The sequence below is a fragment of the Geotrypetes seraphini genome, chromosome 14 (genome assembly GCF_902459505.1).
Source record: "Geotrypetes seraphini chromosome 14, aGeoSer1.1, whole genome shotgun sequence".
In the NCBI taxonomy this organism is placed as follows: Eukaryota; Metazoa; Chordata; class Amphibia; order Gymnophiona; family Dermophiidae; genus Geotrypetes; species Geotrypetes seraphini.
The window spans coordinates 30,562,705-30,590,257 of record NC_047097.1 but is presented as its reverse complement, the minus strand read 5'-3'; the positions used below and the strand labels follow the sequence as shown (position 1 = coordinate 30,590,257).

The following is a 27,553-nucleotide window of genomic DNA, read 5'->3' as shown; positions in this document are numbered from 1 at the left end:
AGATTGGCATAGGTATCTTAAGAGGAGTAGGACTTAGGAGTTAAATGCACCCTCAGGTTGTCCCAGCAGTGGTGTTCTCCACAGATTTTCAGTGGCACTGTCTGTTATGTACTTCTGAAATTCACCTGAAGATCATCTGGTAAGCATGATTTAACTGACAGAAGCTTCTTTTGCCAAGATAAAATCATTTTAAAATATCAGATTAACTCTTAAAGCAACCTAGAGGAGATAGTTGGCTAGTCTCCATTAGGAACACAACATAGAGCACGATACAGGTATTACATGTGCAAATAAGTAGGATTTAGTATGAACAAAGTACACGATACTAGTATTATATACGTAGGATGATTGACTATGATATAAATGTGTCTCTATTGAAAACCATCTCAAAAAACGCTAACTCTGTATTGTAACACCTTCACAGAAGCTCATGTAAACTGCTCTGAATTAACTCTCCAGTCATTAGTAGCGATACAGAAACACTCGATAAACATAAACATATGGTAAATTTTGCACTGACATTAACTCTTGATAAGCCCTCCCTTTTTTATCTTTCTATTTAGTGGTTTGGAAACCTCGTGACACTGAGGTGGTGGAATGACCTCTGGCTGAATGAGGGCTTTGCCTCATATGTGGAATACTTGGGAGCTGATTTTGTTCAGTCAGACTGGAAAATGGTAAGTCCTGTCTTCTCTTTGTAACAAGAGTCATAATAATTAGTAGGTCATTCCTTATTCTGGGTGGCAATCATATTTTTTTTAAAAGTTAGCCTTGGTGTTTAAAAAAATATGAATATTCAGTGCTGCTATTTGCATAGGCAGCAGTACTGAATAGCTTATATCAGAGAATGGCATAGTGACACCATCCCTGTCCCCACAGGAAACCATCCAGTGTCATTCTTTAGTGTCTTCCCTCTCTCCTGACACAGGGATAGTTTCCTGTAGAGAATGACATGGGTCAGAATTTTTCCCGTCCCCATGTGAAACCATTCGGTGTCATTCTTTAGTATCTATCTCAACCTCAGTCCTTCTACACCAGCATTCTTCATTGCAAGGCTTGAAAGTCAGTGGTTTTGCCCATTCATACTTTGATTCTTATTTGAGCCAAGTATAGGACAATGAAGCCATTGTGACATCACTGATGTGATTAGCTCTTAGGCATTGGTGGAATGAGGCATTATGACATCATAATCTCAGCGCTGGAATGTTACTACTCTTTGGGTTTCTGCCAGGTTCTTGTGACCTGAGTTGGCCTCTGTTGGAAAAGGAACCTGGGCTTGATGAACCTTTAGTCTGTCCCAGTATGGCAATGCTTATGGTCTTATGTTCTAACCATCCGGTGTCATGCTTTAATGTCTATGTCAACTTCAGTCCTTCTCCACCAGCATTCTTCAATACAAGATTTGAGGATCAGTGGCTCAGACTCTATATGAGTAATGGTTATATTCAGCTAATATTGGGGTAACACTGCTCCTGTATATTTAGACACCTGTTGGGAGCCTGCTCTATAATGAAAGTAGACATCTACTTTCCTTTATAGAATCCTAGTGTATAAGGCGAAACAAGTGCATATAATTTAGGCTCATGCATTTATGCATGTCATAGATCTAATGTAAAAGCTTGCCCATAAACACTGGAGATATGTACATAACTTATAGTATTCTTATACAGTACATTACCTGTGGAAGTTCATGTCCTGCCCATTCTCCGCTCTTTCAACAATAGGCTGGCTTCATTGGATTTTACCAGGAATGCATTAAAAATTTGCAGCAGTCAGCAATGTGAACTGAAATCAGAAGGTCAGATGCACAAAAAATTAGTTAAAAAAGGAATAAAGTAGCAGCAAATGTTGCACCACAACCAAATCCTGAGACCAAACTCATGACCAGAGTCATATTATAAAGCAGTGTCTCGCAAATCCAGTGTCCTGGCTACAAGGCACCCAGAAGTGCATGGTTGTCGATGCGATGACATCAAGTGCATGAGCAGAGGCCCATCTGACCGCGACCTGCTTCAGTGGAGGGATCCAGGAGGAGGGGAGGTACGGGAAGAGGAGGACAGACACTGGCGAGGAGGAGAGTCATCCACGTCGGCTGACTGACTACAGGACGTCACCTCTCCTCCTTACCAGTGTGTCGTGACACACCTGAAATCTCAGGAGGCACACAGTTTGCGATACACTGCTATAGAGCAAAAAAGTTTTTAATTCTTATAGGGGGAATCCAAATGACTTGGCAAAGCCTGAGATGGAGAACAATGTAAATACAATTACTCATGCAGAAGGAATAGACAAAATTGCTGAATTCTTAAAAGCAACTATACAGACATTGCAGATAAGAACATAAGAATTGCCATACTGTCCACTGCACTGACCATTAGGCTATCCCTTAGAATTAGAATTGCCATACTGGGACAGACCGAAGGTCCATCAAGCCCAGTAAAGTTTCCACCAGTGGTCAATCCAGGTCCCAAGTACCTAGCTAGATCCCAAGTAGTAAAACAGATTTTATGCTCCTTATCCTAGGAATAAGAAGTGGATTTCCCGAAGCCATCTTTTAGGAAATTATCCAAACCCTTTTTAAATCCTGCTAAGCTGATTTCACCACATTCTCTGACAATGAATTCCAGAGTGTCATTACACATAAAATATTTTCTCTGGTTTGTTTTAAATCTACTCTTTAGTAGCTTCATCACATACCCCATAGTCCTAGTATTTTTGGAAAGAGTGAACAAATGATTCACATCTACCATTTCCACTCCACTCAGTATGCTTTTGTCTCAGTTTGTTTACAGTATCGGTCTTTCCCCTGTCTGGGGTTTTAAAAAAAATCTTGTACCCATTGTTTTTAAACTTTGTTAACCGCCTTGATTTGACTACAATTGTTAAGAAATGCGGTATATCGAATAAATTAACTGTAACTGTATTTTATAAATATCATTCCTGAGCCGTTTTAGCCTTTTCTCATAGGGAAATCATCCCATCCCTTTTATCAATCTCAACACCCTTCTCTGTACCTTTTCTAATTCTGATATATCTTTTTTGAGATATATTAACCAGAAATGTACACAGTATTTGAGTTATCCCAGGACAAGTAGGCAGCATATTCTCACTTTTGGGTGACGTCATCCAAGGAGTCTGGATGCAGACAGCTTTGCTAGTAGACTTGCTTGTAGAACTTCAGAAAGTTTACGACTGCCGTACCGCGAATGCTTGAGTGCCTTCCCACCCAGCGCAGGGCGTTTATCTCCTCAGTTCTCCGCAGAGCTATGAAGTTCTATTTCAACGCTCTGCGCTACTCAGTTCTACTTCATGCCTTATCTCACAACGGCTCATGTTTTATTTCTTTTCAGGGTCGCTGTGTATTTCCTGCACGTTTTATTGAAAAAAAGAGACTTACTTTATTTCTCTTTCAGTCACGACGGGGCCTGCCTCGTGGCATCAGCCGGCGGGTTTCAACTTAGCTACAGCTATTTTCCCATTTATGTCCCGGCCAGTCACAGGCTTCAAGAAGTATAGCTGTTGCCAGCGCGCGATCTCCCTCACTGACCCATATGAGTGTTTGGGACCTGACCATCGTCCGGAGTCATGTCCCCACTGCACTACCCTTCAACCTCATGCTCGCAAGCGTCGTCGAGTTCAGGTGGAAAAACTCTTTGGAGGTATGGATCCACTTGCCTCGACCTCGACCTCGAAACCGGCCAAGTTTATAGGAGTTCCGCCTTCTGCCTCGACCTCGGCTTCAACTTTAATCAAGCCATCCTCGTTCGGCGGGTCCTTGTCCTCGAGTAAATCTGCTAAGTCTTCTCCTGACGAGACGCTTGCCTCACTGCCTCCCTAAGGTCAGGTACCAGCAGTAGTTATCAAGCTACCCAAGAAGCATGTCTACAAATCGAAGAGTCATTCTTCCTCCTCTTCCTCAGAGACTATAGCCACACGGTGTCACATTTGGAGGCTATGATCCAGACCATCTTGGATCATCAGTTTGGTAATATGCTTGCCAAACATGCTCCTACCTCAACTCTGCTTCCTGCAGTCCAGCCTGAGCACTTAGCAGTATCACAAGGAGTCGAGTCCTTGGCTGTATCTTGAGCTGATCCTCCTCAATCTATACAAGGAGTCAAGTCCTTGGGAGTGCCTTGAGAGGACTCCACACTCTATGCAAGGAGTCGAGTCTTTGCGAGTGTCTTGTCTGGAGCATAAGCACGCTACTCAAGGAGTCAAGTCCTTGTCAGTGCCTTGAGATACCTCGACACCAGGCATTCAATTCCTTTTGGTGTCTTGATCTCGATCTCCAGCCCTCCCTCCTCGAATAAGGCATCGTCCTTCCCAGGCATAGGGCAAAGACTCCTCGACGTTCCTCTCAGCGAGACCTGCCTGGTTCGAGGTACGGTTCTCCACATCAGTCGAGGCATTCATCAAGGCATAGATCCTCTTCTTGAGACAAGACTCATCTCTCCAGGCCTCGAGACTCTTCAAAGCCTCCAACTCTGGTCGAGGACACCACCTCCAGACACCGCTGCTTCTTCTCCTACGAGGGATTCTATACCTGCATATTCAGGTCTCAAATATCAGTACTCCAGAGAAGCTTTACCTTCGTTCTCTGCCTTGTGAGGCACCTCGAGGTCACCTTCTTCTCCTTGAGGTCAACCTTCCTTAGAGCAGATATCTTTTTCTTCTTTCCTATGTCAAATGAGTAAGGAACTTAATATTACTTTGGACTCTGATTCCAAATACTCTCAGGAATATTTAGAGGAAATGGGTATGTCTTGTCCTCCTGCGGAGTCTCTCAAATTACCCAATAATAGACTTCTTTCTCAAACCTTCAAGAGAAATCGTGACACCCTATTCCATTCCTGCTGTCCCAGGAAAGCTCGAGTCTCGTTACAGGATGGTCCACTGCAAGGACTTTGAGAAATCTCAGTTATCCCATCAGTCCCTTCTTGTGAAGTCTTCTCTGAAAAAGACCAATTCTGCCAAAATTTATGCCACTGTCCCTCCTGGAAGAGAAGGCAGAACCATGGACAAGTTTGGTCACCATTTATATCAAAATTCTCTCATGGCAACTAGAGTTTTGAGTTATAATTTTGTTTTCATTTCTTATTTCAAGCATTTGGTTGACACACTGCCTGAATATTTCAAATATATTCCTCAAAATCATCTTCCATGGTTTCAGCAGACGATCACCACTCCGACTCTGCATGCATCTCTTTCAATCTTCCTATGATGTATTGGAGCTTTCCTCAAGGGTTGCTGTCTTTTCAGTAGCGATGCGCAGGCTTGCCTGGCTCTGCACTATTAACATGGAACCTAATCTTCAAGATCGTCTGGCCAACATTCCTTGTCAAGGCAATAAATTGTTTAATGACTCCATCAAGGCAGCTACTAAACGATTGTCTGAACATGAGAAATCGTTTGCTTCCATCACTCATCCTAAGCCTAAGCCTTCTACTTCTATGGGCTTCAGACCTCTTCCATCTTACCAGAGGCGTTTTCCACAGAGAGCAGCTCTTTATACAAGAGCACCTCCTAAGAAACAACCACAATAGCAGCAGAGGCAGCAGAAACCTCAGACTCCTATTGCGCCTAAGGCCTCTCAGCCTTTTTGAACATCTAATAAAGAGCATAACTTCCATCGTTCTGCCTCTGTCCTCTCCCCTTCCCATTGGAGGTTGTCTCCATCATTTTTACCACCGCTGGGAGATCATTACATCAGATCTCTGGGTGCTGTCCATCATCAGGAAAGGATACTCTCTTCTTTTCCTCCAGATTCCACCAGATGTTCATCCAAGAGAGTATCCTTCCAATCCTTCCCAGACCGCCTTTCTTCTTCAGGAAGCTCAAGTTCTTCTTTGTCTCTGTGCCATTGAGGAAGTTCCCTTTGAACAGTGGAGCAGGGTTTTTTACTCCTGTTACTTCCTAGTTCCGAAGAAGACGGGCGATCTGTGACCTATTTTGGACCTCAGAGCCCTCAACAAATTTCTTGTCAGAGAGAAATTTCGGATGCTGTCTCTGGCATCTCTATACCCCCTTCTAGATCATAATGATTGGTTATGTTCTCTAGATCTCAAAGAGGCTTACACTCACATTCCCATTCATCCAGCCTCTCGACAATTCCTCAGATTTCAGGTGGGGAATCTGCATTTTCAATAGAGTGCTATCTTTCAGCCTGGCTTCATCTCCAAGAGTGTTCACCAAATGCCTAGTTGTAGTGGCAGCAGCTCTGCGGAACCATGGCCTCCAGGTGTTCCCGTACCTGGATAACTGGTTCATCAAGGATTCAACATCTCAAGGGGTTATTGTAGCGACCCAACGAACGTAGTTCCTACAAAGCTTGGGATTCGAAATCAAATTTCCCAAGTTCCAGCTACAGCCCTCTCAGACTTTGCAGTTCATCGGAGCTGTCCTAGACACTGTCCGACTCAGAGCATTCCTTCCTCAACAACATCAGGATGCTCTCATTCATCTTTGCCACAAAGTGTCTTTCTTGACTACAATTTTAGCAAGACACACGATGGTTCTCCTGGGTCACATGGCTTCTACAGTTCACGTGACTCCTTTTGCCAGACTTCACCTCAGAATTCCTCAGTGAACCCTGGCATCTCAGTGGGCGCAGACTTGCGACCCACTCTCTCAACACATCAGAGTGACTCCTTCGTTGAGACAGTTTCTCCACTGGTGGATGCTCTCTTCCAATCTCTCCAGAGGTTTATTGTTCAAACACCTCCTCATCAGAAGGTCCTTACGACAGATACTTCGACCTATGCTTGGGGGGTTCATCTCGATGGTCTCCATACTCAAGGACATTGGTCCAGCATGGATCATCAGTGTCACATCAATCTACTGGAACTCAGTGCGATTTTCAATGCTCTCAAAGCTTTTCAGCATCTTCTTCACGACACGGTAGTCCTCATTCAAATGGACAATCAGGTCGCTATGTATTATGTGAACAAACAGGGAGGAACAGGATCTCTCCCTCTTTGCCAAGAACCTCTGAAGCTTTGGAATTGGGCAATCCTTCACAACACCCTCCTGAGAGCTGTCTACATTCAAGGTCAGCAAAACTGTCTGGCGGACAAATTGAGTCATCTTCTACAACCTCACGAATGGACACTCCATTCCTCGCCTCTACATCACATTTTTGCTCAATGGGGAACTCCTCTTTGTGTCTCCCCACAACAACAAACTGCCTCAGTTCTGCTAAAGGATATACTCTCCTCACTGCCTCAAGGCAGATGCTTTTCTTCTGGAATGGGCAAACCAGTTTCTCTATGCCAGGGGTCTCCAAAGTCCATCCTCGAGGGCCGCAATCCAGTCGGGTTTTCAGGATTTCCCCAATGAATATGCATGAGATCTATTAGGATACAATGAAAGCAGTGCATGCAAATAGATCTCATGCATATTCATTGGGGAAATCCTGAAAACCCGACTAGATTGGGATGGACTTTGGAGACCCCTGCTCTATGCGTTCCCTCCATTCCCTCTGATTCTCAAGACTCCTGACAAACTCAAGAAGGAGCATGCCACTATGATTCTGATAGTGCCTCGGTGGCCCAGGCAACCTTGGAACTCCCTTCAACTTCAACTCAGCTGCAGGGAGCCACTGCTTCTACCAGTTTTTCCCTCTCTGCTTACACAGTCAGGGGTTTCTACTTCTTCCCAACCTGCAGTCTCTACACCTGACAGCTTGGTACCTCTCAACTTAACTAACACTCTACAGTTTTCTCAGTCTGTATAGGACATTTTAGAGGCTTCTAAGAAGCCTACCACTAGACAATGCTACAATCAGAAATGGACTAGATTTTCTGCTTGGTGCACCATTCATCACAAGGGCATCAATCTACCTCCTTGTCTTCAGTTTTGGATTACCTGTTCCATTTGTCTCAGTCAGGCCTCAAATCCACATCCATTTGAATCCATCTCATCGCAATTGCTGCTTACCATCAGTCTATCGAAGGGAAACCCCTCTCTGTTCATCCTGTGGTTTCCAGATTTATAAAAGGACTTTTCAATGTCAAACCACCTCTCAAACCGCCTCCAGTGGTTTGGGATCTCAATGTTGTTCTTGCTCAATTGATGAAGTCTCCTTTCGAACCAATGGATTGAGCACATCTTAAATATCTCGCTTGGAAAGTGGTTTTTCTCATTGCTTTCACAACCACTTGCAGGGTCAGTGAGCTCCAAGCTTTAGTTACAGACCCACCTTTCACAGTATTCCATCATGACAAGGTGGTCCTCCGTACTCATCCTAAATTCTTACCTAAAGTGATTTCAGAATTTCATCTCAATCAATCCATTGTACTTCCAGTATTTTTTCCAAAGTCTCATTCTCACCCTGGAGAATCAGCTCTTCATATTCTGGACTGTAAGCGTGCTTTGGTTTTCTATTTGCAACGCACTCACCACATAGATCTGAACCTCAACTTTTTGTCTCCTTCGATCCAAACAAGTTGGGACATCTGATTTCCAGGTGCACCATCTCCAACTGGTTAGCTGCTTGCATCTCTTTCTGCTATGCTCAGCATGGACTGCATCTACAGAGTCGAGTCACAGCCCACAAAGTCAGAGCCATGGCGGCATCAGTGGCTTTCCTCAGATTTACTCCTGAGGAAATCTGCAAAACTGCCACTTGGACCTCGATTCATACATTCACTTCTCATTATTGTCTGGATACTTTTTCCAGATGGGATGGCCATTTTGGCCAGGTAGTTTTACAAAATTTATTCTCCTAAGTTGCCAACCGTCCCACCATTCCATTTTGGTTAGTTTGGAGGTCACCCACATGTGAGAATATGCTACCTGCTTGTCCTGCAATAAAGTTTAAATTAGCCACAAATTTTTGAAGATATATAGAAAACTAACCACTAGTTCCTCAGTTTGCCACACTGTGATAACGTATGGTAGCTGTCCTCATAGGAACTTTATAACGTGTATAGTTTTCATTTCCTTTATTTTATATTATATTTCCTTTATTTTATATTATATTTGCTTATGGGATACTTATGCCTAGTATAATAGCATTTATAGCAGAAGTGATGATAATAACAGTCACTTAGCTTTTGTCTAGCTCTGGGTCTAGCTCGATCCCCACCGACGCGTTTCACGATTTCATCAGGGTCGGGGAAGGAGAATGCAGAGCAGAATCTTTTCCTAGCAAAACGCTAGATCCATAATTAGAAATCCGGCTTTCTAATTATGGATCTAGCGTTTTGCTAGGAAAAGATTCTGCTCTGCATTCTCCTTCCCCGACCCTGATGAAATCGTGAAACGCGTCGGTGGGGATCGAGCTAGACCCAGAGCTAGACAAAAGCTAAGTGACTGTTATTATCATCACTTCTGCTATAAATGCTATTATACTAGGCATAAGTATCCCATAAGCAAATATAATATAAAATAAAGGAAATATAATATAAAATAAAGGAAATGAAAACTATACACGTTATAAAGTTCCTATGAGGACAGCTACCATACGTTATCACAGTGTGGCAAACTGAGGAACTAGTGGTTAGTTTTCTATATATCTTCAAAAATTTGTGGCTAATTTAAACTTTATTAATCTTTATTGATTAGTCCTTGAACCTTGGTGTCCTGCAATAAAGCATAGTTACTTACCGTAACAGGTGTTATCCATGGACAGCAGTCAGATATTCTCACAACCCACCCATCTCTCCTGTTGGCTTCTCTGCTAGCTATCTGAACTGAGAAAAGACGCACTCTGTGCTAGGCGGGAAGGCACTCACACATGTGCGATGCGACAGTCGCAAACTTTCTGAAGTTCTATAAGCAAGTCTGCTTGTGAATCTGTCTGCATCCAGGCTCCGTGGATGACATTACCCACATGTGAGAATATCTGCCTGCTGTCCCTGGATAACACCTGTAACAGTAAGTAACTGTGCTGTATGGCCATACCATAGAGTGACACAAGGGCATTAATAACATTTTCATCCTTGTTTTCCATTCCTTTCATGATAATTCATAACATTCTATTTGCTTTCTTAGCCACTGTCACACAATTAGGTGAGGGTTTCAACATATCTTCAACACTGACATCTAGATTCTTTTCCTGGGTGGTGACTCTTAACATGGAACCCTGCATCACATAGCTATAGTTCGGGTTCCTCTTTCCCACATGCATCATTTTGCACTTGCTTACATTAAACCTTGCCTGCCATTTTAATACCCAGTATCCCAGTCTCACAAGGTCCTCTTGCAATTCTTCACAATTCTTTTGCAATTTAACAACTTTGTGTCATCAGTAAATTTATCCCCCAACCTTTTTATCAAGTTGCGTTAGGGTTTTTTTAAGAACATAGAAACATAGAAACATAGAAAAAAGCGGCAGAAAAGGGCTATAGCCCACCAAGTCTGCCCATTCCAAGTATCCCTCCCCCCTGAGTTTACTCCCTTAACGATCCCACATGAGTATCCCATTTTCTCTTAAAATCCGTCACGCTGCTGGCCTCTATCACCTGGAGTGGGAGTCTGTTCCAATGATCCACCACTCTTTCGGTGAAGAAGTATTTCCTGGAGTCGCCATGAAACTTCCCTCCCCTGACTTTCAGTGGATGCCCTCTGGTGGTCGAGGGTCCCATGAGCCAGAAGATATCCTCTTCTGTCTCGATGCGTCCCGTGATGTACTTATACGTTTCAATCATATCTCCCCGTTCTCTTCTTTCCTCAAGTGAGTACAGCCGCAATTTCTTTAGTCTTTCTTCATACGTGAGATCCCTGAGTCCCAAGACCATCCTGGTGACCGTTCGCTGCACCGACTCGATCCTCAGCACGTCCTTTCGGTAGTGTGGTCTCCAAAACTGAACACAGTACTCCAAGTGAGGCCTCACCATGGCTCTGTACAACGGCATCATAACTTCAGGTCTCCTGCTGACAAAACCTCTGCGGATACATCCCATCATTTGTCTTGCCCTGGAGGTAGCCTTCTCCACTTGATTGGCAACCTTCATGTCCTCACTAATGATCACTCCTAGATCGCGTTCCGCCGTGGTCCTAACCAAGGTCTCACCATTTAGTACATAAGTTCTGCGCGGGTTTCTCTTACCCAGGTGCATTATCTTGCATTTTTTAGCATTGAAGCCTAGCTGCCAAGTAGTCGACCATTGTTCCAGAAGCAGTAGGTCGTGTGTCATATCATCAGGTAACAAGCTTCTGCCTACTATGTTGCAAAGTTTGGCGTCGTCGGCGAACAGTGATACCCTTCCTCTAAGTCCCCGCGTCATATCTCTTATGAATAAGTTGAATAGAATTGGGCCCAGGACCGAGCCCTGCGGCACTCCACTGATCACTTCTGATGCTTCGGATGGGGTACCGTTCACCACCACCTTCTGAAGTCTACTGCTTAGCCAATCCCCAACCCATGTAGTTAGAGTGTCTCCTAATCCTATCGATTTCAGCTTGTTCAGTAATCTTCGATGAGGGACGCTATCAAATGCTTTACTGAAGTCCAAATATACCACGTCCAGTGACTCTCCGGCATCCAGTTGTCTAGTAACCCAGTCAAAAAGCTAATCAGATTAGATTGGCAAGATCTTCCCTGGGTGAACCCTTGTTGGTGTGGATCACGCAGTTTTTTTTCGTCTAGGATTGTGTCAATATTCTGTTTGATCAGTGTTTCCATGAGTTTACACACTATAGACGTGAGACTCACTGGTCTGTAGTTTGCTGTCTCTGTCCTGCAGCCCTTCTTGTGGAGTGGGATTACATTAGCGGTTTTCCAGTCCAAGGGGACTCTTCCTGTGCTTAGGGAAAGATTGAAAAGAACAGATAATGGTTCAGCCAGGACTTCCCTTAACTCCCTGAGCATTCTGGGATGTAGGTTATCCGGTCCCATGGCTTTGTTTACTTTGAGTTTTGATAGTTCATCGTAGACGCTACTGGGCGTAAATTCGAAATCTTGAAACGGGTCTTTCTGGTTATCTCCTTTCTGCAGCTGTGGACCAGCTCCCGGCATTTCGCGGGTGAACACTGAACAGAAGTATTGGTTTAGTAGTTCTGCCTTCTCAGAATCTGATTCCGCAAAGTTACCGTCCGATTTCTTCAGGCGTACTATCCCATCTTTATTTCTTTTCCTGTCGTTAATATAGCTGAAGAAAGATTTATCCCCTTTCTTAATTTTCCGTGCTAGCTCTTCCTCCATTTGGAGTTTGGCCTCTCTGACTGCTGTTTTGACAGCTTTAGATCTCTCTAGATAGTCCTCTTTTGCCCTCTCTCTGCCTAAGTGTTTGTAGGTGATAAATGCATCTTTTTTCTGTTTAACTAGGTCTGAAATTTCTTTACTGAACCATTGGGGTCTTTTGTTTCTCCTGCGTTTACTTACTGTCTTTATGTATCGGTCTGTTGCTTCGTGTAGTATGGACTTCAGAGACGTCCACATGTCCTCCACATTGTCAGATTTTGCTTCTTTATGTAGCTCCTGATGGACAAAATCTCCCATGCGGTTGAAGTCTGTGCCTCTAAAGTTGAGAACCCTTGTTGCTGTGTTTGTCTTAGGAAAACCTTTCTTGAGGTTGAGCCATACCATATTATGGTCGCTGGAGGCTAGTGTGTCTCCTACTGAGACTTCCGTGACGCTATCTCCATTGGTGAGAACTAGATCTAGTAACGCCTGGTCTCTGGTGGGCTCCAATACCAATTGCTTGAGATGTGCACCCTTTATGGAGTTTAATATTCTTTTGCTGCTTCCCGTAGTCGCGGAGAGTGTGTCCCAATCTGCATCTGGCATGTTGAAGTCTCCTAGCATTACTGAGTCCCCGCGCAGTGTGATGTTCTCTATGTCCTCGATTAATTCTATGTCTTTGTCCTCCTGTTGCCTGGGAGGTCTATATATCACACCAAGGTATAGGCATTTTTCCTTTCCTCTGGCCAGGTTCACCCAGATGGATTCCCCGGTGTATCTAACATCTGTGATTCTGGTGGTTTTGATGCTTTCCTTAGTGTATAGTGCTACTCCTCCCCCCAATTTACCCACTCGGTCGCAACGAAGTAGGTTGTACCCTGGTATAACCATATCCCACCCATGCGATTCTGTGAACCAGGTTTCGGATATCGCTATCACATCAAGATCAGCGTTTGTTATCTCAGTCTCTAAGAACATAAGAAATGCCTTCACCGATCAGACCCTTGGTCCATCTAGTCTGGTGACCCGCACACGCGGAGGCTCAACTAGGTGCTTGCTAATGAAGGCCTAGGTGGTACCAGATGAGACCTTGTTTACCTATATCCCTCAATATGATTAGCAAGGAGGTATGCAGTGGAGGTCTCCATCACAACCTCCTCCGGGAGAGCGTTCCAAGCGTCCACCACTCACTATGTGAAACAGAACTTCCTAACATTTGTCCTGGGTCTGTTGCCTCTCAATTTCAGTCCATGACCCCTCATCCGAGTCACATTTGACAACGTGAATAACGCTGCATCTTGATGGATTTTGTCAAATCCTTTTAGTATTTTAAAAGTCTCTATCATATCCCCACGCATTCTTCTCTTCTCTAGGGTGAACAAGTTCAGTTTTTTGAGGCGTTCTTTGTAGCTCAAATTTCCCATACCTTTTACTAGCTTTGTGGCTCGCCTCTGCACCCTCTCCAGCAGGGTTATATCTTTCTTTAGGTAGGGAGACCAGTGTTGGATACAGTACTCCAGTTGTGACCTAACCATTGCTCTGTAAAGCGGCATTATGACGTTAGCCGATCTACTTGTGATTCCCTTCTTAATCATGCCCAACATCCTGTTCGCTTTCTTTGCAGCCGCCGCCGCGTATTGTGCCAACGGCTTCAGGGTCCGGTCTATCAGTACTCCCAGGTCTCTTTCTTGTTCGCTCTTGCTCAGTGTTACACCTAACATTTTATATTCATGTTCCTTGTTTTTCGTGCCTAGATGCATCACTTTGCATTTTTCTATATTGAACTTCATCTGCCACGTTTCCGCCCATTTCTCTAGCAGGTTCAAATCTCTCTGGAGTTCTTCACTATCCATCTGTGAACCAACTGACCGACATAGTTTCGTGTCATCTGCGAACTTGATTATATTACTCATTGTTTCATCTCACAGGTCATTTATGAATATATTGAATAAGATTGGCCCAAGGACCGAGCCCTGGGGCACACCGCTTGTCACCTTTTCCCAGTCCAAAAACCTCACATTTATGGTAACCCTCTGCAATGTGCTCTCCAGCCAATTGGCTATCCATCTTAGTATATCCCCTTCAATTCCATGGCTTTGTAGTTTCTTCAGAAGCCTAGCGTGTGGAACCTTGTCGAACGCCTTCTGGAAGTCCAAGTATATTATATCCACCGGGTCACCGCTATCGATTTGTTTGTTCACCTTCTCAAAAAATTGTAGTAAATTCGTCAGACATGACATAAGAACATAAGAAGCGCCATCTCCGGATCAGACCTTCGGTCCATCAAGTCCGGCGATCCGCACACGCGGAGGCCCTGCCAGGTATACACCTGGTTTATTTTATAGCCAACCATACTTTATATGCCTCTCTCAAGGAGATATGCATCTAGTTTGCTTTTGAAGCCTAGGACTGTCGATTCTGCAATAATCTCCCCTGGGAGAGTATTCCAGATGCCAACCACTCTCTGTGTGAAGCAGAACTTTCTGACATTAGTCCTGAACTTGTCCCCCCTTAGCTTCATTTCATGTCCTCTTGTCCGTGTCAAATTGGACAATGTAAATAATCTTCTCTGCTCTATTTTGTCGATTCCTTTCAGTATTTTGAAGGTCTCGATCATATCCCCACGCAGTCTCCTTTTCTCAAGGGAGAACAATCCCAGTGTTTTAAGTCGATCCTCATATACCAGTTTCTCCATACCCTTCACTAGTTTGGTTGCTCGTCTCTGCACCCTCTCCAGCAGTTTTATATCCTTCTTTAGGTAGGGAGACCAATGTTGGACGCAGTATTCCAAGTGGGGTCTGACCATTGCCCTATAAAGCGGCATTATAACTTTCTCCGATCTACTCGAGATTCCTTTCTTTATCATGCCCAACATTCTATTTGCCTTCTTTGCCGCTGCCGCGCATTGTGCTGACGGCTTCAGTGTCCTATCTATCAGTACACCCAGATCCCTTTCTTGTACACTTTTTCCCAGACTTGCACCTGATATTCTGTACTCATATTCCTTATTCATACTGCCTAAATGCATTACCTTGCATTTCTCCACGTTGAACTTCATCTGCCATTTCTCCGCCCATTTTTCTAACCGACACAAATCGCTCTGGAGTTCCTCACTATCCTCCTGCGATCTGATTGCCCGGCAGAGTTTTGTGTCATCTGCAAACTTGATGATCTCACTGGATGTTCCGTTTTCCAAGTCATTGATATAAATATTAAAAAGGATCGGTCCAAGTACTGAGCCCTGGGGTACACCACTAGTCACTATCTCCCAGTCGGAGAACTTCCCATTAATGCCCACTCTCTGCTTCCTGTTATCCAGCCATTTGCCTATCCATCTTTGTATATCTCCCTCTATGCCATGGCTTTGTAGTTTCCTGAGAAGTCTTTCGTGTGGAACTTTGTCGAACGCTTTCTGGAAGTCCAAGTATATTATGTCCACCGGCTTTCCACTATCAATTTGCTCGTTCACGGTCTCAAAGAATTGGAGTAAATTCGTCAAACACGATTTCCCTTTCCTGAATCCATGTTGACTGGGTTTCATCAAGTCGTGTGTGTCCAAGTGCTGAACTATGCTATCCTTGATCAGTGATTCAATCATCTTGCCTGGGACAGACGCAAGACTCACAGGTCTATAATTGCCCGGTTCTCCTCTCGATCCTTTTTTGAAAATTGGCGTGACGTTCGCTTTCTTCCAGTCGTCTGGTATCTGACCAGTTCTGATTGACAGGTTTGCAAGTTTTTGCAATAACTCTCCGATTTCAACCTTCAATTCCTTCAAGACTCTTGGGTGAATTTCATCCGGTCCAGGGGATTTGTCACTTTTAAGTTTGTCGATCTGGTAGTATATCTGATCTAAGTTCACTTCAACTGTGGTGAGGCTGTCCTCTATTTCTCCTGTAAACAGTTTCTCCGCTTCAGGTATTGTTGAGGTGTCCTCCTTCGTAAAGACGGACGCAAAGAAGGAATTTAGTTTGTCTGCGATCTGTTTATCTTCCTTGATGTACCCTTTTCTTCCCTTGTCGTCCAGGGGTCCCACTGCCTCTTTTGCAGGTTTTTTCCCCTTCACGTATCTAAAGAAGGGCTTGAAGTTTTTGGCCTCCCGGGCTATTTTTTCCTCATAGTCCTGTTTTGCATCCCTCACCGCCTTGTGACATTTCTTCTGTTCATCTTTATGTTTGTTCCAGGCTTCGGTTGTCTTTGTGCATTTCCATTTTTTGAAAGAGTCCTTCTTTTCTTTTATGGCTTCCTTCACCTGTATGGTAAGCCATACAGGACATCCCCTTCCTGAAGCCGTATTGACTATCTCTCATCAGGTCATGATTTTCCAGGTGCTGCACTATGCTGTCTTTGATTAGCGTTTCAACCATCTTCCCAGGAACCGACGTAAGACTCACAGGTCTATAATTGCCTGGTTCTCCTCTCGATCCTTTTTTGTAGATTGGAATGACATTCGCTATCTTCCAATCCTCTGGTATTCGCCCGGTTCTGATTGACATATTTGCTAAGGATTGAAAGAGCTCTCCAATTTCTATCTTAAGTTCCTTAAGTGTCTGGTCCAGGGGACTTGTCACTTTTTAGTCTTTCGATCTGATTGTATATCATATCCAGGTTCACACTCAATGTGGTGAGGCTATCCTTGATTTCTCCCTTGAATACTTTCCCTGGTTCGGGCATTGATGTAGTGTCTTCCCTGGTAAAGACCGACGCGAAGAATGAATTTAGCTTATCGGCAATCTCTTTGTCTTCCTTGATGTACCCTTTTTTTCCCTGATCATCAAGAGGGCCCACTGCCTCCTTTGCCGTTTTTTTCCCTTTTATATATCTGAAAAAGGGCTGGAAGTTTTTGGCTTCTTGCGCTATCTTTTCCTCATAGACCTTTTTGGCATTTCTTACCGCCAAGTGACACTTCTTCTGGTCAGCCTTATGACTGTTCCAGGCCTCCGTTGTTCATTCGCGTTTCCATTTTATAAACGAGTTTCTCTTTTCCCTTACTGCATCCTTCACCTCTTTTGTCAGCCAAGCTGGTTCTCCTTTGTTCATAGTTTTCCTTCTTTTGGCTATCCGTGGAATGTAGAGATTCTGCGCTTCGGTGATGGTAGTTTTTAGGAGAGACCATGCTTGATCGACAGTTTGGATTTCGGATGTCCTTTTCTTGAGCCGTTTTTTAACCATGCCTCTCATGTTGTCGTAATTCCCTTTTCTGAAGTTAAAGGTTGTAGTTTGAGTCTTGGTTCATTTCCCATTTCCGATGCCGATTTTAAAATTGATCATGTTATGATCACTCGTCCCTAGCGGGACCGTGACTTCCACGTCTGATGTCCTTCCTGTTATGCCATTTAGGACCAAGTCCAAGGTTGCGATTCCTCTTGTCGGTTCCCCCACCAATTGTTCTAGGAAGGAGTCTCCTATTAATTCCAGGAACTTTGTTTCTCTTCCGCAGTTTGAGGTTCCTAGGTTCTAGTTTATCCCTGGAAAGTTGAAGTCTCCCATGATTGTTACGTTACCTATTCTACATTCATGGTTTATTTCCTCTTTCATTGCTGCGTCTGTTTCTTCCGTCTGTGTTGGGGGTCGATAATAGAGGCCAATTTTTGTGTCTGCTCCGCTCTGGTTAGGTATCCTTATCCAGAGGGACTCCAGTTTATCCATTCCGTCCGACATCCCTTCTCTACTAGACTCTACTCCCTCTTGAACATACAGGGCAATACCCATTCATTTTCTTCATTCCACCAAGTTTCGGTTATTCCAATGTTATCTAGTTTTTCTCGTCTTGCTAGTGCTTCCAGTTCCCCCATTTTGTTTCTCAAGCTTCTGGCATTCGCATACATACAGTTGAGCTCCCTTGTTGCTACCTTCTTGGACTTTTTAGCCTTCACAACCCTTTTTGTATCTTCTTGTACTCTTTCCTTGTCATTTTCGAATTCAACATGATCGTCCCATTTATCTGAGCATTTGTTTGTTGATCCATCTTTGGGATCACCTGATGCCCGGGCCATCGACTGGTTGTCGACTGTCGGCTCTCCCCTGTTCATTAGTTTAAAGCCTTCTCAATGGTCTTCCTCGTGTTATCTGCCAAGACTCTCACTCCTTGTTTGATGAGGTGTAGGCCGTCATTTCTATAATATCTGCTTCTTCCCCAGAATGCTGTCCAGTTGTGCACGAATTCGAATCCTTCCTCGTCGCACCATCTTCTCATCCAGGCATTGATTTCTTGCAGCTCATCCTGTCTCCTTCCATCTGCTCTCGGCACCGGCCATGGCGCTACAAGCACTGACGCTCATAGAATTCCTATGAGCGCCAGAGCTTTTATTGCTGCATCCAGCAATAAAAACCCTAACACGGCTTGATAAAAGTGTGTGTGGGTAGGGTAATTATCTGACTATTTAAACCCATCTCTAGATCATTAATATGTTCAAAAGGAGCGGTCCCAGCACAGACTCCTGGGGAACCCCACTATTTACCATTCTCCATTGAGAATATTGACCATTTAAACCTACTCTCTTTTTTTCTATCTTTTAACCAGTTCTTAATATCCATAATAGGACACTGCCTCCTATCACATGGCTCTCTAATTTCCTCAGAAATCTTTCATGAGATACTTTGTCAAATGCCTTTTAAAAATCCAAATACACAATATCAACCAGCTCAACTTTATCTACATGTTCATTCACCCCTTCAAAGAAATGCAGTAGATTGGTGAGGCAAGATTTCCCTTGACTAAAACCATGTTGGCTTTCACTCATTAATCCATGCTCATGTATATGTTTTGTCATTTTGTTCTTTATAATAGTCTCTATCATTTGCCTGTCAGACTTACTTGTCTATAATTTCCCAGACCAACTCTGGAACCCTTTTTAAAAATCAGCGTCACATTGGCCACTATTAACAATAGCTCTGCAAGTTCATTTTTCAATTCTATCAGCACTCTGGGATGTATACCATCTGGTCCAGATGATTTACTACTTTTCAATTTGTCAAATTGACCCACTATATCTTCTAGTGTTACAGAGATTTGTTTGAGTTTCTCTGATCTATCAGCATTGAACACCATTTGTGGCACCAGTCTATAATTTTCCATATCATCTCTGGAACCCTTTTTAAAAATCAGCGCTACATTGGCCACTGCTAACAATAGATCTGCAAGTTCATTTTTCAATTTTATCAGCACTCTGGAATGTATACCATCTGGTCCAGATGATTTACTACTTTTCAATTTGTCAAATTGACCTACTACATCTTCCTGTGTTACAGAAATTTGTTTCAGTTTCTCTGACTCATCCACGTTTCTGGAACTGGTATTTCCCCTACATCTTCCTTGGTGAAAACCTAAGTAAAGAATTCATTTACCCCTTCTTTTACTAAGGCGCGCTAGCTGATGGGTGGACCCGATAATCCTAAGGCCTAATTGGTCCAGGCTTCTAGAGCCTGGGACAATCAGGCCTTAGACTTAGAGGGGATGGGCCAGGAGGTTAGTTGGGGGGAAGGTTAGGGGGGTGGTAGCGCAGGGGGGTCGTTAGCAGGGGGGGTCCTGAGGGGGTGCAGATTTCCGGCAGGAGGGGTTGGGCACCCTCCTGCCGTCGATTGGGAGTTTTGGGGGGATGGTGTTCCGGCAGGGGGGGTTGGGCACCCTCCTGCTGGAGATTGGGAGTTTCGGGGGGCGGCATTCCGGCAGGAGGGGTTGGGCACCCTCCTGCCAATGATCAAGAGTTTCGGAGGGGCGGCGTTCCAGCAGGAGGGGTTGGGCACCTTCCTGCTGGCGTTCGGGGGTGTCGGGGGGTAGCCTTCTGGCAGGAGGGGTTCGGCACCCTCCTGCCGATGATCGGACAGGCGGCCGCTATACTTATCACGGCAACCTCTAGGCAAATGATAAGCTTTTACAAAATCCTTATCGTCAAACACCAAGTTGTTGATTATCTTTTTATGTAAACTTTAAAGAATTCCCTTGGGGAGAGATAGTGAGTAATTGGAAAATTGAACGGTCTCATATTAGCTGCTCTTAAATTATTCTCCAGATTCTCAAATTTAGCATGTAACCTCAGACTATCTTTAACAGACAAAGCTACCACTGAGTGGCAAATCTTTATCTTAGCTTCATTTTTAATTAGTTTGTTCTATAGAGACTATCTTTGCCTCATCATGTTCAATAAATTTAACAGAAGCCTCGTCTGTTAATATACTACAAAGTTTGAAATTATTCTGCAGAGATTGTTCCATTATATTTATAGCTATAAAAATATTTTTCAGTGAAACTTCTTGAGGAATAGAAAACTCATTTAATAGCGTAAAGGTAAACTTAACAGGATCTGATACCTTTAAGACTCCACTGATTGAAGTTACCACTGATTGAACAAGAGATTGCTCCGATGTAATCTTCTGCAGGGTCTGGCTTCTTGCTTTTAATATACAATATTCTTTTCAAGGTCTCTCTTTGCCTTCCTTATTAGTGCCTTGCATTAATGGTCAATATCAATTGAAGGCTTTATTATTTGAACAGAATTTGACAAACCTGATTTTAAGAAAACCGTGGTATATCTTGAAGATGTGCCTGTGAGGATCATTCTTACTGGAAATGTAGAAAATGCCACACTATTTGGAGTTTGTGTTGAAATTAGCATTAACCCTGCGTTGCCCATGCTTTCCAAAGATTACAAAATGAAGAAGCCCTGGAGAAAGGGTAAAAGTTACAGTGATCAATGTTAATATTTGACAGTTGTGAATTACACTGGAACTCATTCACGTTTCATAATTGTTCCAAAATGTATTACATACAGTAATAAATTAATGTACATTGATCTTGTGCTAGAACCTGGATTATATTTCTTTCCCCTTTTATTTCTGTTTTATATAGTTTATCTTAAAAATTTAATCTAGTTCATTATCCCCCCTCCTTTTTACTAAACTGCGGTAGAGGTTTCTACTGTGGCCCAGAGTGCTAAATGCTCTGATGCTCATAGAATTCCTATCAGCATCAGAGCAGCATCAGAGCATTTAGCGCTCCATGCCACTATAAAAACCTCTACTGCAGCTTAGTAAAAGAGGGCCTATGTTTTTCCCTCTTCATTTGTAAGCATTTTTTCAAGAAAGGCACATTTTTGCATTTAACGTAACACAATGTGCATGCAGATTAGTGTCTAGTGCCAGTTAAACATAATTAAATTGGCAAATTAGCCTGATTCTAATAATTGCGCACATATGCTTAAATATCAATATTCTGCCTAAATGTTATGCTGCCTAGAATGATAGATTGTGCAGTATAGAATTTTTTGCAATAAATAAATATTATGCAAATATCTGCTTAACTTCCATAGTTGATATTGCAAGAGGGCCATACATAGGAGAGGAGCCTGGACAGGAGCGGCTCCTACTTACGAGGCTAACTGCATGAGTACAAATTCAGGCAGCTGCCCTTACACCAGTATGTATGGCTGCTGTGTTTGGTATGCCAATATCTGGTTGCACTTATATTCTGAAACAAAACCAAGGCACCTTGCCTCTGTCCTAGAAAAGGCTCCTACTGTAAACATTGGGTTTTTTATAGAATAATAATAATAATAATAGCTTTATTTATATCCCGTCATACCTTTTCAGTTCAAGACGGTGTACAACAAGAGAAGCTGTAAGGTGTACAGTGGGATTATATCATTAGTTTTGAGAAGAAGTATATAAATAGCTGTGTAGCGAGATTATATAGGGGATAGGAGGAAAGAGCATGTAAGAAGAGGTAAGAGTTAGTCAGGTTTGGAAGTTTAAACAAATTTGTCGAATAAGTAGGTTTATAGTGATTTTCTGAATGTATGGTATGACAGTGAATTCAGGAGTAGGTCACTTAAAGTATTATTCCAGATTCCTTCTTGAAAGGAAAGTATCCTGTTGAGAAATCTTTTGAATTGGCATCCTTTTAGAGATGCCAGTCAAAGAATTACCCCCTAAGAGTGGCCATTGAGCAATGATTGATCACTTCCTTCCCTCCAGAGGTTGTAAATGCTGCCTTCCTAGTGTCTCCAGTCTTGACTTGCCCTGGGAGCAGCACAAGTCCTTAGAATCTCCAGGTGGGATCTTTGAATTGATAATTAGAGATCTGAACTTTTTAATATATATATTTTTTATTTTGCAGAAAGATTTGATTGTGCTTAATGAAGTCTATCGTGTCATGGAGGCTGACGCATTGCCTTCATCACATCCTCTCACATCAAAGGAAGAGGAGGTGCAAACTCCAGCTCAAATCAGTGAGCAATTTGATTCTATCGCTTACAGCAAGGTAAAATCTTCATCCCCCCTCTTCTGCCTCTTTCCAGCAGATAGTCTGTGGAACTGGATATTAACTGTACTGTGAAGATGAAATTTGAAGGTGTCTTTACAACCATAAATGCTACTTTCTTCAAATGAAACCTACATATTTTCTGTATGATTTCATTAATTTAGCATGTCACAGTCAAGAGAATCTTGTAAACACCAATTAGGTCCCCGTGGGGTTGGCCAGTTATTTGTGCGTAAGGCGGGGTTGGTTGCTAAGAAGATTATTTTAGGGGAGTGGGTCTCATGTCATTCTCCCTCTTATTGGTCTTGGCGTAATCGACTACATGCTTTAATGTTGCTGGAGAGGGGACGGGTGCGTGCCTCCTTCCACCAATCTGTTTTTCTTGCAAGTTTGGGGTCCTTAGATAGATTCCTTCACTCCTTGAGTATGAGGTTTGATTCTTAATACCCTATATGTCTGAACTGCTTTGAGCGGCGAAGGGGTGGGGGGGGAGGGCGACCCTGGGATTGCCCATTTTCCAGGCTTGGTATTCCTAGTTATTCCTCCTGGGGGGGGGTCTCTCTTTTTGGGTTTGTGTATGAGTGAAGTCCCTTTTTTGAGTCTTTCGGGGCCCATCAGAGTCCAGGGCCCTGATTTTCATGCTTTTCCTTTTCTTTTGGATATTGTTTGGGACCTTCCTGATTGTCCGATGTGAGATAGTTGATGTCTCTTTGCCTTTCCTGTTCCTTGCTGTAAATTTCCTTGTTACCAATGTTGATGGAAGGGGGGTAGAGCTATGTTGGGGGTTTTACAATTGTATTTTGAACAACTACTGTGCCTTTTTGCTGTATTTCTTATACTTTTAACTTTCTGTTCAATAAAAACTGTTTATACTAAACACCAATTAGGAGGAAACTGGTAATAATAACCATAAAACTATTTTTCTAATTCAAAACATTTTTTGAGGACCATCAGCAGGTATACCTCCATTAAAAGTTTTAATCATATGATTCATTGCAATTAAAAAATTTTAATTGCGAAATTAATTGCATGACCCAAATGTAAATAATTGAAATAAATATAATATGTACACAATGTTAACATTTTTGATTGATTCTAAACATTCAGCTAATAACTTTGATTCCAGTCTCCTCATAATTCCTTCAGGCATGTGAAAAGCAATTCTATAAATTTGTGCCAAACCCCTACCCTCACCCATCCCAAGGCACAGTCACCGTGTATAGCCCCTCTGTTCTTAAACTGTGCAGCCCTCCATTAAAATAAGTGTATAATCCTAAACAGCACTTTATATCATCTAATTAATGACTGGTAGAAGTAATGGCCTACACCCCCCTCCCTCAACCACCAATCTTTCCTAATCCCCACCTCCCTCTGCAACCACCAATCTTTCCTAATCCATACATGTACACCCCTTTGCAACCATCAATCTTTCCTAATCCCCCCACACCCATGCAACCACCAATCTTGCCAAATCCCCCTCTTTCCTTCCCTTGGCCCGCCCACACTGTCAGATTCTTTCCTCTTGATGTTCCTCCCCCTAGCCATGGTCTAAACCTGTGCTCAGAGGTTCTGCCCCTTGTATGGAATCCCAGAGGGATCAGTGGAGTAGAAGTAGGGCAGCAATTTGATTGGAGGTTCTGGGCCAGGATTATGGGGCTGCTAGGGACAGGAAATTAGCTGTCTACTACAAATTGTGCTATCATAGACATAGTCTTATCAGACCTGTTACTGATCCGGATCGGTTTATATCATGCTTCACTCATTCTCACTGTTACTTATGGAGATCCCTCTCAGCTCACTAACTACCTTCGAATTCAATATAAACTAAATCTACTTACTTTCAAATCCCTGTTATATAAAACCCCAGCTTTCATCTACAAGTTATTGATCCCTTATACCCCAATCAGATCACTGAGATCTATTGATCAACATTACATTACATTAGAGATTTCTATTCCGCCATTACCTTGCGGTTCAAGGCAGATTACAAAAGATTTGTGAATGGGGATTACAATGGAAGAACATTTGTCATTTCTAGAGTTGTAAAGAGTAGATCATTTGTCATTTCAAGAGTTGTAAAGAGTAGAACATTTGTCAGTATTTGAATGGTAAAAAGTGGAGAGGAATAGGTAGAAATTTATGAAGAAAGGGAAATTAAGGAAGATCATTTGTCATTTTCAGGTTGTACAATGGAAGAACATTTGTCCTTTCTAAAGTTGTAAAGAGTGGATCATTTGTCAGGATTGTTTCAGGAATTTCTTGAAGATTATGGTTTTTAATTCTTTTCTGAATATCTTGTAGTCTGGGGTGATTAAGTTTGAGATCTGGTTATCTAGTTTTGCAGCTTGAGTGGCTAGGAGGCCATCGTGTAGTTTTGACCGTTTTACTTCTTTAATCGGGGGGGGGGGGGGTATGAATAAGGAGTGCGTTTTTCTGTGTCTGATTGAGTTTGATGGATGAGGCGGTTGTTTTGGTAGGATGGGCTGTCTCCATATAGGGTTTTAAATAACATGCAGTAGAATTTAAATAGTATTCTTTCTTGGATTGGTAGCCAGTGTGAGTTGATGTACGCTTCTGTGATGTGATCATGTTTCCTCAGTGAGTAGATGAGTCTCAGAGCTGTATTTTGGATTGTTTGTAGTTGCTTGGTCATAGTAGCAGGGCAGGAGAGGTAGAGGATGTTGCAGTAGTCTAGCAGTCCTAGGATTAGGGATTGCACTATAAACTGGAATTGTGTTCTTTCAAAGAATTTCCGGACTTGTCTCAGGTTTCTCATGACTGCGAAGGATTTCTGTATTGTTTTATTTATTTGCGGTTGCATGGTGCAGCATCTGTCTATTGTTATTCCTAGTAACTTTATAGTGGTTTGGATGGGATAGTTGATTGAGTTGAGTTCTATATTGGTTATGGTTGGGATTTTGTCATTTTCGAGGAGGATGAATTTAGTTTTGTCAGGGTTGAGTTTTAGTTTGTGATCTTTCATCCAAGTCGTAACTGTTTCTAGTGTTCGGTGTAGTATGTTTGACATGGTGGTCTTTGGCTGATCAAATAGTAAGAGAATGGTTATGTCATCCACTTAACTATAGGTGGTTATGCCTAGATTATCTAGATGTGTTCCAAGAGAGGCAGTGTATAGGTTGAAGAGAGTAGGGGATAGAGGGGATCCCTGTGGTACGCCACAGGGATTTGACCAAGGTTCAGATTTTTCTTTGTCTGATTTTACTCTGTATGTTCTGGATTTTAGGAAGCCTTCAAACCAAGAGTATACTTTATCTGAGATACCTATTGCATCCAAGATTTGCAGGAGGATGTTGTGGTCTACTAGGTCAAATGCTGCAGACAGGTCCAGTTGTATGAGAAGCATTTTTTTTCCTGTGCTGAGGTGTTGTCTGGCTGTGTCCATAAGGGAGCCTAGTAATGTCTCTGTGCTGAAGTTGGTTCTGAAGCCAGATTGCATGGGGTGGAGTATTAGTTACGCCCTCACTTAAAGTTATTAATACACGGCGGCACTTTATCTTCTCTGTTACAGCTCCACAAACTTGGAACTTCCTCCCTATTTATCTCAGAGAAGAAAAGAATTTAGATAAATTTAAAAGTAAACTTAAGAGCTTTCTTTTCAAAGACGCTTATGATATTTAGGAGTCCCAGCCTATTTTTGCTTATTTTCATAAGGCTACTTCTTTTATTTCCCTCCTATTGTTTTTTTACCATAATCGTCCTTCTTTCTATCATTATTATTGTATTTCATTACCCTGCCTTTTCCTTTGTTTTCCTTTTCTGTTTATTCTGTTAGTCGTTAATTTAATATGTTTTGTTCAGTGTCCATCTGTCTTTTATAACCCCTGTATTATCTGTAAATTGAATGATTTGTTCATCGCTTAGATATTTGAGTAAGCGATTAATCAAATACTTAATAAACTTGAAACTTACTTTCTTCTTTCTAACAGGGAGCTTCAGTTATTCGCATGTTAAATGAATTCCTGACAGAGCCTATATTTAAAAAAGGATTACATGTAAGTGTCTATAATTAGCAATGCAAAACTTCTCAGCAGTGAGCAGAAGGCTTTGAGGCAACATTTAATAGTCCTCAAGGGCTGCCACCCAGATGGGTTTTCAGGATTTCCCAATAAATAAACATGAGAACTATTTGCATGCACAGCCTCCATTGTATGCAAATAGAACTTATGCATATTCATTAGGGAAATCCTGAAAACCTGAGTGGGTTGTGCCCTTCAAGGTACCTGAGATTGTCCACCTCTTAACTAAATAATTCTGCCAGTTATATAGCATCATAATATGAAAGCAATGGAAGTAAAACATGGATGTCTCAATCTGTCCTCCTTTTTTGGGAGCCATATGGTAACCCTAAGTAGGTAAAACTATGATTATATTATTGTTACCAGCAGGACTTTTTTCTAAAAAGAAAGGTGATGGTCCTTAGTAACAGGGCCAGTGGCAAAGTAATGAGGGTGCGGGGGGGAGGGGGGGGAAGGGCGGTTCTCCCCAGGTGCGGTCTTCCTTGGGGTGAAAGCACCCCCTTCCTCCTCTCCGCCCCTCCTTCCCACTCCTCCCCCTGCTGCAAACGCACACCTGTGCCCCTTCCCCTTTTTAACTTTGGCATGAGCAACGACGAACTTGCTACCTGTGTCAGCTTCGGTGCTTTCTATGATGTCAGAGAGAGAGAGCTCTGAAGCTGACAGAGGCAGCAAGTTTGGCGCTGCTCACACTTTAGTTAAAAAGGTACGGGGAAGAGGCGCAAAAAGGCGGGAGAGACAGGGAAGAGGGCAGGAGAGCGGCACCACCGCCCGAGCACTGGTCACCTTCGCTACGCCACAGAGCAGGGCAATTCTTTGGGTGGCAAGGGGAGGGATTGGAGTGACCATTCAGTACCCAACCTTCTAGACCCAGCTCCTGAGCCTTTGAAAAGGCAACACTACAAATATTACACTGGTCCTTAGAACACCAAAACCCCTCCAATTAGTAAAACAAAATTAGTAGACTGCTACTTGTATTGTCACAAAAACTACATGCTAGTACCAGGGCTGGTTTACCCATTAGGCCAACTAGGCACGTGCCTAGGGTCAGAAATAGTCAGGGGGGCCCGCTGAAGGACGACATATCAGACAGCAACGGGCCCCCCTCTTCCCTCCACAGCAATGGGCCCCCAC

At 42.9% G+C, this 27,553-nt stretch overlaps 2 protein-coding genes across 3 annotated transcripts in view; one reads left to right on the top strand and one right to left on the bottom strand.

Annotated features, from left to right (window-relative positions):
• The window catches only part of LOC117347960 (aminopeptidase Ey-like), a 123,519-nt gene that overhangs the window by 13,720 nt on the left and 82,246 nt on the right, over nucleotides 1-27,553 (top strand). For both annotated transcript variants that reach the window (XM_033919482.1, XM_033919481.1), the window contains exons 6-8: nucleotides 564-677; nucleotides 22,242-22,385; nucleotides 26,333-26,398. In XM_033919482.1, the coding sequence (XP_033775373.1) occupies nucleotides 564-677; nucleotides 22,242-22,385; nucleotides 26,333-26,398 (324 nt within the window). The remainder of the gene's footprint in view (nucleotides 1-563; nucleotides 678-22,241; nucleotides 22,386-26,332; nucleotides 26,399-27,553) is intronic.
• The window catches only part of ZNF710 (zinc finger protein 710), a 613,623-nt gene that overhangs the window by 519,929 nt on the left and 66,141 nt on the right, over nucleotides 1-27,553 (bottom strand). Inside the window, exons 2-3 of the mRNA XM_033919487.1 lie at nucleotides 20,634-20,790; nucleotides 1,679-1,785 (exon numbers count right to left, since the gene is read on the bottom strand). The gene's annotated coding sequence lies outside the window, so the exon portion shown is untranslated. The remainder of the gene's footprint in view (nucleotides 1-1,678; nucleotides 1,786-20,633; nucleotides 20,791-27,553) is intronic.